The sequence below is a fragment of the Populus trichocarpa genome, chromosome 5, assembly GCF_000002775.5.
Source record: "Populus trichocarpa isolate Nisqually-1 chromosome 5, P.trichocarpa_v4.1, whole genome shotgun sequence".
Taxonomy (NCBI): domain Eukaryota; kingdom Viridiplantae; phylum Streptophyta; class Magnoliopsida; order Malpighiales; family Salicaceae; genus Populus; species Populus trichocarpa.
The window spans coordinates 3,392,974-3,403,622 of NC_037289.2; the positions used below are offsets into that span (position 1 = coordinate 3,392,974).

Consider the following 10,649-nt stretch of genomic DNA (forward strand, 5'->3'; position numbering starts at 1 on the left):
ATTCTCACGAAGACACGTTGTTAAGGTAGAATGCCTCATCTCGTAACTCATGATTACGCTAGTGAGCCAATCTCGAACACATTTAGTATTAAACTGTATAATTTTATGGATAACCAGAAGGTGGCAGATCTTTTAACTTAGTGATTTCCTAAAGACAAAATGTTTGAAATTGGGAACAACAGACAGCAGCAGCGTATACATAAAACTAATGTCCTGGAGCAGTCTGAAAACAATCTTAGACACCTTTTGAATGCCCATTGAGTAAATAAATCTAACAGATTTTTTTCATTTTTTACAAAGTTTGTCTACTCATCAAGTGTTATTTCTGTACAAAGGAAATATTTTACACCCTAACCATCAGAGCACTGGATAAGATATTTATGTGTGGAAAACTCCTGCCCAGCCATCCATATCTTCATCGGCACTTGTGCAATGATACCTTATTTCCTAACAACGCAAGTATCTCCAACACCAATTGCAGAGTCCAGAAATGGGCAAGCCCTACGGAATGAAAAACCCACAACTGGATCGTTATCCACTTCCTCATTCCCGATCGTTGCAAATAATACAAAAAATGCAAGCAGTGAACCAATTTATCATGTTGCCCCAGAGCTTGCTGTAACTCCACTGCCGTCTCTCAACCCTTGGAGGCACGACTGTAGGATTCTTTGCACACTGTCTGCAACTGCTTTCAACTTTCCTTGGGCTTCTCCTGCCGAAGAGCCATTTACTTCAACATTGCGAGCCACCCTCTGTTTACATTTCTCCCAGTCATCAGCATGCGACCAGCAAGCTCGGCCTCCGTGGCTTCCCTCCATGCCAAGGAAAGACACATTCGAGTTTTCACCAAATAAATATCTCAACCTTACAGAGACACAGTAAGGTAACCAAGCAGCACCACCCGCAGCATTAATGTGAGGTATGTGAGCTGGATCAAGGACAACAGTCAGTGCGAAATCAACAGAATTATGGGGCCGGTCATAATGTATATTGCTTTTCGCAGCAGATGAATTCTCAGAATTCTCATCTACATTTAACCCAGTATGATTTTCAAGGCATAATTCAATACGGGGTTTTTGTCCAGGAGCTATTTCTCCACCTTGTGCCAGAACCAATCCTTTCTTCCATGCAATTAATTTTAAAAATTCTCTTAAAACTGATATGGGCAGGGTGAGAAGGGTAATGAATGATGCAACACGAGAAGCATCGTAGGGCTCTGATGCTACGCGACGACTAAAATAGTCACATATTTCTCCAATTTCAGATTGAGTCAGTTCTTCTTGAGCAGCAGTATTGTTTTGTTGTTGTTGCTGCTGCTGTTGATGATGAAAGCGCTTGACGCTAATCACTTGAAGAAGAAGTTGAACTCTGTGTACACTTACAGCAAACACATAGCCCCTGCAGAAAACAAATGCCATCAAATCATGGAAGAAAAATGACAATGTGAAGTCCCAGCACAAAGATGCTGCAAATACATAGCCCTTGCACAAGACAAACATGCTATGGCCTAGAATATTTAATGATCACCACCATTATAATTAATAATTTCCAAGCAGGCCCCTGTTATTTGCTGTTTCAGCAATCCTGTTTCACTTGTTCCATATTCTCTCAATTGTCTCTCTTCTCCATTGCTGCCTCTACAGTGGAGTATTAACTAAACCTAGTATTACAACAGATGGGTCCCTCATGAACACAAGAATGAAGCATGTCACATGTATTGTAATTTGTCCCATTTTATTATATTTTTCATTCCTGTATCACTCCTATCCCTCCCTCACCCCCACCCCTGAAAAAAAAAAAAAAAAGTGGTTCAGTAAATCATAGTACACAACTGTAGCCACTGCAGTGGAATGCTCTCTTTCTGTCTTGCTGTCATTGGCTTTTCTTGTTCTCTCCGAGTTTCACGAGGAAGGACTAAATGCTCTCTAGTGTACAACAGTGTGAAGAAATACAATGATGTTACATCCATGTGGGCATGCAAAGATTATTAAAGCACCATACCAATTACTGAGACACCCTCACTGATCAATGATCATTGAACAGCATGAAAAATTCTCTTGAACTAATTCACAAGGAAAAAGATTCTCACTTACCCCACAAAGAAGCGCAAGGCTGGCTGTTCCTGGTCCAAATTCAAGAGTGCACCTTCATTGTCCTTCAAAATTGACCCTAGGATCTCTTTCAAAAGGTCTGGTAGTTGAGCAAAAAGCCATAGCACTCCAAGGTATTTAAGAATGCCTCTTAGAACCTTCTTAAGAGCAACAAGAGGAACCCATCCACCTCCATACCCTCCATCATCACCAAGACCAATAATGGCTGTATTCAGCTCTCCTCTCACGTGAGCAGGGACACCAGCAGCTGGAGATCTCCGTATGGGTAATCCCGAGCTTACAGCAGCCAAATTTGATGATCCTGGAACAGCATTTCCAACACGATTCAAAGCAGCCACTTGGTTTGCTGCCCTAGATATTGCTGCAGAACTAGGAAGGTTAACTCTATTCCCATTAACACTTGACAGTTGAGAAACTGAACTTGGGTTAGGATTGTTAGAATTTCCCAGTCCAACTGTCTGCTGACCACCAGCAAAGCCAGGATCTAATCCATTCAATTCTTGGGCAACATGTTCCATGATGAAAGGGCGAAACTGTGGACAGGGTAGTGATCCCCCAACTGAAGGACCCCCCTTAGGTGGGGTTGCTGGTTGCAACCAAACCTGATCTCCAGCAAAGCATCGCATATCAACTGCAAAATTCTTCCGGTAAATAATCCGGATCCAGTATGGGCCACGTAGTACAACAGAGACATCGATTGGCAACAGTGAGCTGGGAACAATGCCAGGGCCCCCTCGGCCAGCAGCAGCTAACATTGCAGCACTATGAGGGTTGTGATTCCCAAGAGGTCCAGTAGTGATAGAAGCATTGCCTACTGAGCCAGAAGTTGGCTGGCTAATATTATTCATCAAACTGCTAGGCAAAAGTCCCTGGGATTGGACATACCCTGCCTGTTTTGGCATAGAAGCAACAGCTGCTGCTGCACCAGGAGCCCCTGGAGCAGGACCACCTCTTGCAGGGCGAGTTGCAGCGGCAAGAGCATGCAAGGGTCCGGCAGTTAGGCGAATGCAATCCAACAGGGATGCAACTTCAGCTCCATTTATAAAATCTTCCAGAAACTGAACAGAATACCAAATTCTAGAGATGTAAGTGCAGCTCGCATAAGTATAAACACGACATAACAAGAGACCACAAAACAAAATGAACTAAAACTAGATCAACGATAAGACCAAACAACAAAATTCCATAAAGCATCAGAATTTTACCATGAATATCAAAGTATAAATTAAGAAGGAAAAATGCTATCCATCAATAAAATAATTGACTTGCAGCATCCAAAATAGTTTTGCCACTCTAGTGTCAATCAAAGACTCTAACAATAAGGCATCTCAAATCAAATCAAAATACTTAAGACTACAAGACCAAGAGACAGCAGAAAACCACCAAAAAAAGAGGGATAATCACCATAAGCCCCCTCTAAAAAGAATGTTCATCACAAAACTCCACAAAAAAATTCGTGACTAAAACTCTAAAACAAAGTTTTCATAATAATAATCCCAGTTATCTAACTTTTATTGAACACTATTAACCCATAAGGGTTTCATTTAACACAACAACAATAAAATATAACACACCTTAGTATGAGGCCAAAGTTGGTCAGGTGAAACATGCATTGTGCATCCTTCTTTACCCAGTTCCCACTCAACAACAAAGCGAGCTAGGACACCCGAACCAAAGCTGAACCACAAACTCACCAGTCCAACTGCCTCAATCCTAAATGCCCTCCTCATCAATTCTGACAACTTATCAGCTCCCTCATGAGCATTTTTCCCTCCAATGGGTACTTTAACATCAGAGTTTGCACTGATTTCCTCTTGTCTCTCATCTGCTTTAACTCCAAGCAGCTTACGCATTCCAAGAGCAAACATTCTAGCATTAGAAAGCCTTTGAATATCTGCAACAAGCTTCTTTATACTATCAGACTCGACAGACTGGTAACTCAGGACAACACCATCTGGGTCATAGCGAATATGGGAATCCACATCAGATGTATTTGCAATACGGACCCCAGAGCCCCAGGGAGTGCTACTGCTTCCCTTCTGAAGCTCCCACAAATCCCTGAAGTGCTGATCATTTATTTTGACATCCCAATACATGCTTCCAGGTCTCCCAAGCCGCAAGCAAATGTGTTGCCATGAATCACCTCTGGCATATGGAAGTCGGAACCATATATTTGAGGATGCATTTCTCAGACCCACTTCTTCAACATAAGGAATGTCCAACTCGTCCATCTGGCTAGTTAGTCTGGCATGCTTAATGCAAAGTGAGCAATGCCTAACCACATGGAGTAGAGCAGAGACATAAATGCTCGAAGGTGCATTCCCTTTATTTGCTTCAGCAATAAGATTCCCATAGCTGTATCTCTCATTTTTAGAGACCATATCTGACGATACAAGCATCTTTGATGAAACCTGCTGAAAGTGAGCTGATTCTGAGGTTCTTCCTCTCTTAGAAAATCCTCCTTTAGCATCTAGGTCTTGGAGAGCTGGAATTAAACTCAGCATGTCTGCAACTGTACGCTTTCTTGGATTTTTTTCATGTATGGATACATCATGGCTAAAGCAGTGGAATCCTGCAGTATCTCCTGCTGTTTGGGCTGAAAAGAGGGATTTTTATAGTCAAACATGAGTAATATAGTATGAGTTGGATAAAACAATCTCAGAAAACATATCCTGTGAATTTAATGAAAACAGATGAACTTAGAGAAAGTATCTTACATACGGGAGTTGTAGCTAAGGGGCTTGATCCAGCAACTCTGACAGGCCCAGCTGGAGAGCTTCTGGCTCCATTAGGTTTCCCATTTGATACTGAAATTCGAGAGCCTGTTGGTCGAGATGGAGATGACAATCGAGAGGGCCTAATCCCTGTTATTGCATCCTTCGATGTGTCATTCAGCAGTCTTAGATGATCATCATCCATTGGGGAATTAGAGCCAACCTCAACTGAATGTGGAGATCTAAGAGAAGACAAATCCTGATCAGATTTGGAAGCTGATAATTTTTTCACAGCTGTAGTCCTTCCTGGACCAGAAGATAGTGAACTGAATGAATTTGAGTGCACTGGTCCTTTCAGATTATTTGATGGATACAACGATCCATTATAGGGAGAGGCCACACCGGAAACTTTTGCCATGCTATTCACCTGCGACACCTGCATACCTGCTTCCCACTTAGGAGAAGGAGTTCTGGCTTTAATGGAGTGAAGATTCATTGGAACAGAAGCAAAATGAGAAGCAGGAGATGCATTGAATGAAGAGTTAACATTCTGAAGAGGGAATGAAGGTGCAGATGCCCCTTTCTCAAGTTCGAAAACTTCATCAACAACAGATGAAAAACTCAACAGAGAACATCCTGCAATTGGCATGTGACCCTCTAGACGAAATTCAGATGGAAGACCATGTTCAGTGGTCTGGTTATAATCAGCAGCATTCTGCAAAAAGTGATTCAATTTTCCCAAGTCAAAGACACTCAAATTCAGCTCATCTTCAAGCATCTGCATCTGGCTAACATCGATTTTCTTCGAGCGCATTACATGAGTTGAGTCAATAGAAGAATGAGTTTTTCCAGATGAATCCGGTTGCATCTCCAGCAACTTAAACAGAGGTTTGAAATCCTTATCAAGTTGCGCCAACAGAAAATACGAATTCCCATAGTCTGGGAATCCCATTAGCAACGTAGTTGAACCAGTCAAAAGGTTTTTAGGTACTTTCAGCGCAGAAAAACCATTTTCATAAACCTGCAATGTTACATCATCTGTTTAGTCATTTATACCTATGAGTGTCTAGGTGAAGTTCAAAATTCAGAGCCATCTAATCAGCTCAAGTTAAAGCATTCATTTTTCCCCTCAAGTAAAAGTTACCTCAAGGCCTAAAAACCTGCCAATAGATGCAAATAAGTGCAAGATACTTTTGCTCCTCGTACTAATGAAGACTTCAGCTGCAGTTATACTTCCTTGATTTAAAGCTTCTTCACAATCCATCAACACTGAAGGCATAATTATATTTTGGGATGATCGAAGAAGAAAGCGGCCATTCCTGCAAGCAAAAAAATGAAACTCGGAAACTATACAGAAAATGGAGAATCCATCCCCTAACAATGCAATGGAAACATAGCCTTATTGTCTGTGGTTTCTGCTATGAAACAAAGAAGCTTGTTGTACAAGAGAATAGACATCTTCAAACATGTTTTAGTATATCAATAATGAGTGTCCTTAATTCCCCTTCCTTTATGCACACTAGATGATTGCCATTTATCCTTTCAAAGCACAGCTGAACCTACACGTGTGCTTGTAGGGGATAAATAATCTACCTTTAAATATAAGACATACTTCATACGAAATATATATGATGACCCCTCAAAAACAATTTAATATTCTATAACCCATCATTCAAGCTTGCTCTGATCCTATTTTATAACCACCCCCCCCCCCCCCCACCCCCCAAAAAAAAAAAAAGACAGCCATCTTGTGTCAGGCCCATAAATAGCGATGGTCATGAAATGAAAAGCATTCCATATGCATGGATAAAGGGAAGACAACCTTATATTTATTCCAAGGGTAAAAAAAGAAGATCCATAGGCTCGAACACACAGTACATCCTGCCCCTCCAGTTCCCCACCATCAGACTTGGTTTCTTTCTGCATACAGAATTCAGTTAAGGGAAATAAATAATTTGGCATGATATGCATTTAAGATCATTACTCCAGAAAAAAAATGGCACCGAACGATAAGGTTAATATCCTAAGACCAAATGATCCTCCATGAAGACAGTCTGAAATACAACATAAGACCTATGGCTCCTTCACTATTTATGCACCACAAGTTTCTTGACTAGATATTTAAAACTTGGCAGAAAGTATTGAAAATCTATAATACAAGAGAACCAACCTTTTTATGGTCAACATCAGGTTCATCCACAAGGAACTGAAGAACGACGTCGCCAGCAACACGGAAGATCTGAACATTTTTTACCAGCTCTTTCTGAATCTCAAGCAATCGAGTATATCTATTACAAAATATTGCTCTTAGAAGCAACTTCTCGACATCAATACAACTTTGGTCAAGGGAGAATTCTGCCTCCCTTCCATTTACAGGATCTATAACAAAAGTGCTATGAACACATGTTATCTGCAGATCGGGTCCTGGTTCAATTTTTATAAATGGGCACATTCCTGAGTCAGATACGGTAGAATTTTTATCCAAATCTAGCCAATATACAATTTTCAACCCTGGTGTTCGTAAGCCAGATGAATCAGCTTCTCCATCTTGAATTTGCTGAGTGGAACTACTACTGCCATCAGATATGAGCTCAAATCGAATTGCATCTTTCCATCTTCCTTGACGGAGTGCTTGTACTTGCCTTAAGACAGTATCCATAACTAATGCAATGCAAAGCTCATGAAGAACTGAATATAGTATCATAAATGGATTCTCTGCTGCAGCCATTCTGCGCTCCAAATCATCCCCTAGAGCATGCCGTCGCATTTCTTCTAGTTTCACAGGCCCACTTCTCTCACCAACAAGCAATTCCATATGTAGTATCCTCCACATTGACAGGTGCCCTCGGTAGCCAAGAGTAACTAAAACCTTAAATTCACCTTCAACACGAAGCAGTGCTGTACCATCAAACACTTTCACCTCAGAAATTTCCTTTGGCAGTGAAACTTCAAGCAACTTAGATCTCACAAGTGTGTCCAACTTTCTCAAAGCTGGCTTCTGCTGATCCTCAGTTAAGGTGCCATGTATACCCACATCTTCTATACATTTTGGCAAACGCTCATAAGACCCAGTGAGGAGCACTTCTATAGCAGATGGAACGTCATAGATAGGAGCACGAGCTTGTTGTAGCCCCTCATGCATGAAAAATAAAGAATCTGCAGCTTGGATAAAACAAGCATCATGACTTGACAGAGTTGATTGAAGTTGCTGACAATATTGTATCAACGGAATCTGCAAAACAAAAGTAAGCTGAGTTAAAAAAAAACGATATTATTTCCACATGAAAGTGGCCTTCTGTAACTTGCACAAGAAGCAAAAGCCTAAAGTTAACACATTAGATTTTAAACAAAATTAAGACTTTTCAAATTTCAAATATATGGGTAATACCAGTGTTCTTGAGTTGTTATAGAATATTGAGTTTCAATGGCAAAGTTAATGCCTCAGGAGGTTGGTTTTTTCTCTAGTTTATTTTTTCCTTGGACATAAAAGGTTGCCACCTTCTACACTTCAAATATTCATAATGCTTTCACTTAAGATTCTACACGAGGATACACTTCAAATATTCATAATGCTTTCACTTAAGATTCTACACGAGGACTATGCACAGCAGAGGATGCTTGTTTAGCAAATTTTCCTACTTGTCTCACAAAACATCCATGATTGCAATAACCCACCACACACGCAAACGTTCATTGATTTCTTAGTTCACATGATCATACTGAGCATTGCCATCAACTCCCTTCCTCTTGAAATTTGGTGCCTTGGTCAATGGCACAACATGAATGTAAAGACCATAGACACAGCATATGTTTATGTAATTTTCAAACACAAATACTTTTGGCAGAATAAATAAACCGATCAGATAAAATTGCAGCACATATCTGAAAACCACTGTTCATAGAGCTTGATCACTAGTGCTGGTATAGCTCATTAAACTCTCTAGTGCCATTAATTTAATTGAACTTAAATCTAGGCTGTTGAGTAAAGATCACAAGTTCATCAGGCAAACAGCACAATTTTCCAATTGATAAATACTGCATTTCCTGCTCCACTTACACAATCTACTGGTGACAATAATCTCTTATACACTACCCCCTCCATCACGTTTACTTTTACATGCGTGTGGGGATATGTTCACCCAAGCCTCCTCCCGAGTTCAAATCTTAGAAGGAAGTTTTAATTCAAATTATTGTACAACAGAGATAAATCTGATTTAACCTTCTATAAGGAGCACTAATATTATTAGTAAACAAGAGTCGGCAACCTATCAAATTTCCTAGCATTTCACACAAATCAAGTCCCAAGAAAAAGCTTCAGAATTTCTTCCCGGTTCCACATTTTAAATAAGTACCGACTCCCGAAAACAACGTACAACGATTCAAGCTAATGAACCCAAACTCAAACTCCTTATCCAATCAGCCACCTAGTCAGCGACTTGCCCGGAGTCACAAATTCAGAAACACCCCTCCAAATACTCATGAAACCAGCATTCTCTTATTAAATTAACAATCTTATAACAAAACCCACAAAAATTCAATCCTTCATTCCTTACAATCACTGTTATTTTATACATAAGAAAACTCAAATAACCTAAAATCACAAGTATTCAAGTCAAAAACCAAAAACCCTATAAAATCACTCAAAAGACAAAAAAGAAAAACCCAGAATTCCCCTTCTTCAGAAACAAACTCTTCAACACAAAAAACCAAACAATAAAAAAAAAAAGAATCAATCTTTTCAAAACCAAATAATTTTTTTAAGAACAAAGAAAACTGACCTGTTGACACCATTTAGCAAGGACATTAAGTCTAAGCATACGCTGTTGAGTCTCAAGCAAGTACTTTAAAAGACTAATCTTCTTCTCGGAATCAGATTGGTCAGTGGATTTGGATTTGTCCACCAATTCTTTCAAAGAAAGAAAGGATTCCTCAGCAGCTCGACTCACCAGCGTCGAGAAATCCACAGTATGTTGCCCTAACTCACCCATTTTCCTGGATTGAAAGAGTTAGGGCTTTCTTTCTTTCTAATATTATTGGATCTGCGAATTATAATTCTTACTATCAGGCATGCATAATAGAAGAAGCTAGGGTTTTGTTTTTATAGTTTCTGAGTTTTTGAGCCGTGTGTTCTTTGAGGCTTCGGGGAAAGAGAGGGATGTCTTGTGATTTGGGGAGGAAAATAGATTATTTATTTATAAAAGGGCTCTCTCTCTCACTCACACACACACAGTCAGTCAATCTACACTCTTTCTTGCTTCTTATTTATTGTCTTTGCGAGGGAGAGAGGGAGAGGGAGAGGGTAGTAGTAGTTTGATTGTTATGTTATTTATGATTCGAAGCTTTTGGAGCTATGGATGATTCCCACTTCTTACCACTTCCTTTTCGCCTCCTCACAGTTCCTTTCTCTTTTGGTTTTCTTTTCCCGTTTTATTCTGGAAACGGGTCAACTCAATGACTTCCTCGCTCGGGAACCAGCCCAACCCATGTTAGTAGAAAAATCATGATTCATAAACCCAAGGCTTGGTTACAGGTCGGTAAGGTTGACTTGCATCAATTAAAATACATTCATTTTAATTTTAAGTTAAAATAATATTATTTTCAAAAATAAATTTAAAATTATCTATTTAGGTTTTGAACTAATCACTAGATTACAGTTAACTCGTTAAGTTAATATCAAATCAACTTTCTATTTAATGAAACTCAACTTATATCGAGTCGACTTATCATGCCAAATCAAGTTAATAAATCTAAAAAAAATTACAAAAACAATATTATTTTTCATGTTTAAAATATTGTTTGGCATTGAAATAACATTTATTTATTT

The 10,649-nt window shown here is 39.6% G+C and overlaps 1 protein-coding gene across 1 annotated transcript; it reads right to left on the bottom strand.

Moving 5' to 3' along the window:
- Positions 1-224: 224 nt before the first annotated feature.
- On the bottom strand, positions 225-10,228 carry LOC18098970 (mediator of RNA polymerase II transcription subunit 14). The gene is made up of 8 exons (XM_024601941.2): positions 9,604-10,228; positions 6,996-8,057; positions 6,648-6,745; positions 5,970-6,144; positions 4,829-5,846; positions 3,686-4,707; positions 2,094-3,169; positions 225-1,398 (listed from the first exon to the last, which is right to left on the bottom strand). The coding sequence occupies exons 1-8, from the start codon at positions 9,811-9,813 to the stop codon at positions 597-599; spliced, it is 5,463 nt and encodes a 1,820-aa protein (XP_024457709.1). The 5' UTR covers positions 9,814-10,228; the 3' UTR covers positions 225-596.
- Between the last annotated feature and the right edge of the window lie 421 nt (positions 10,229-10,649).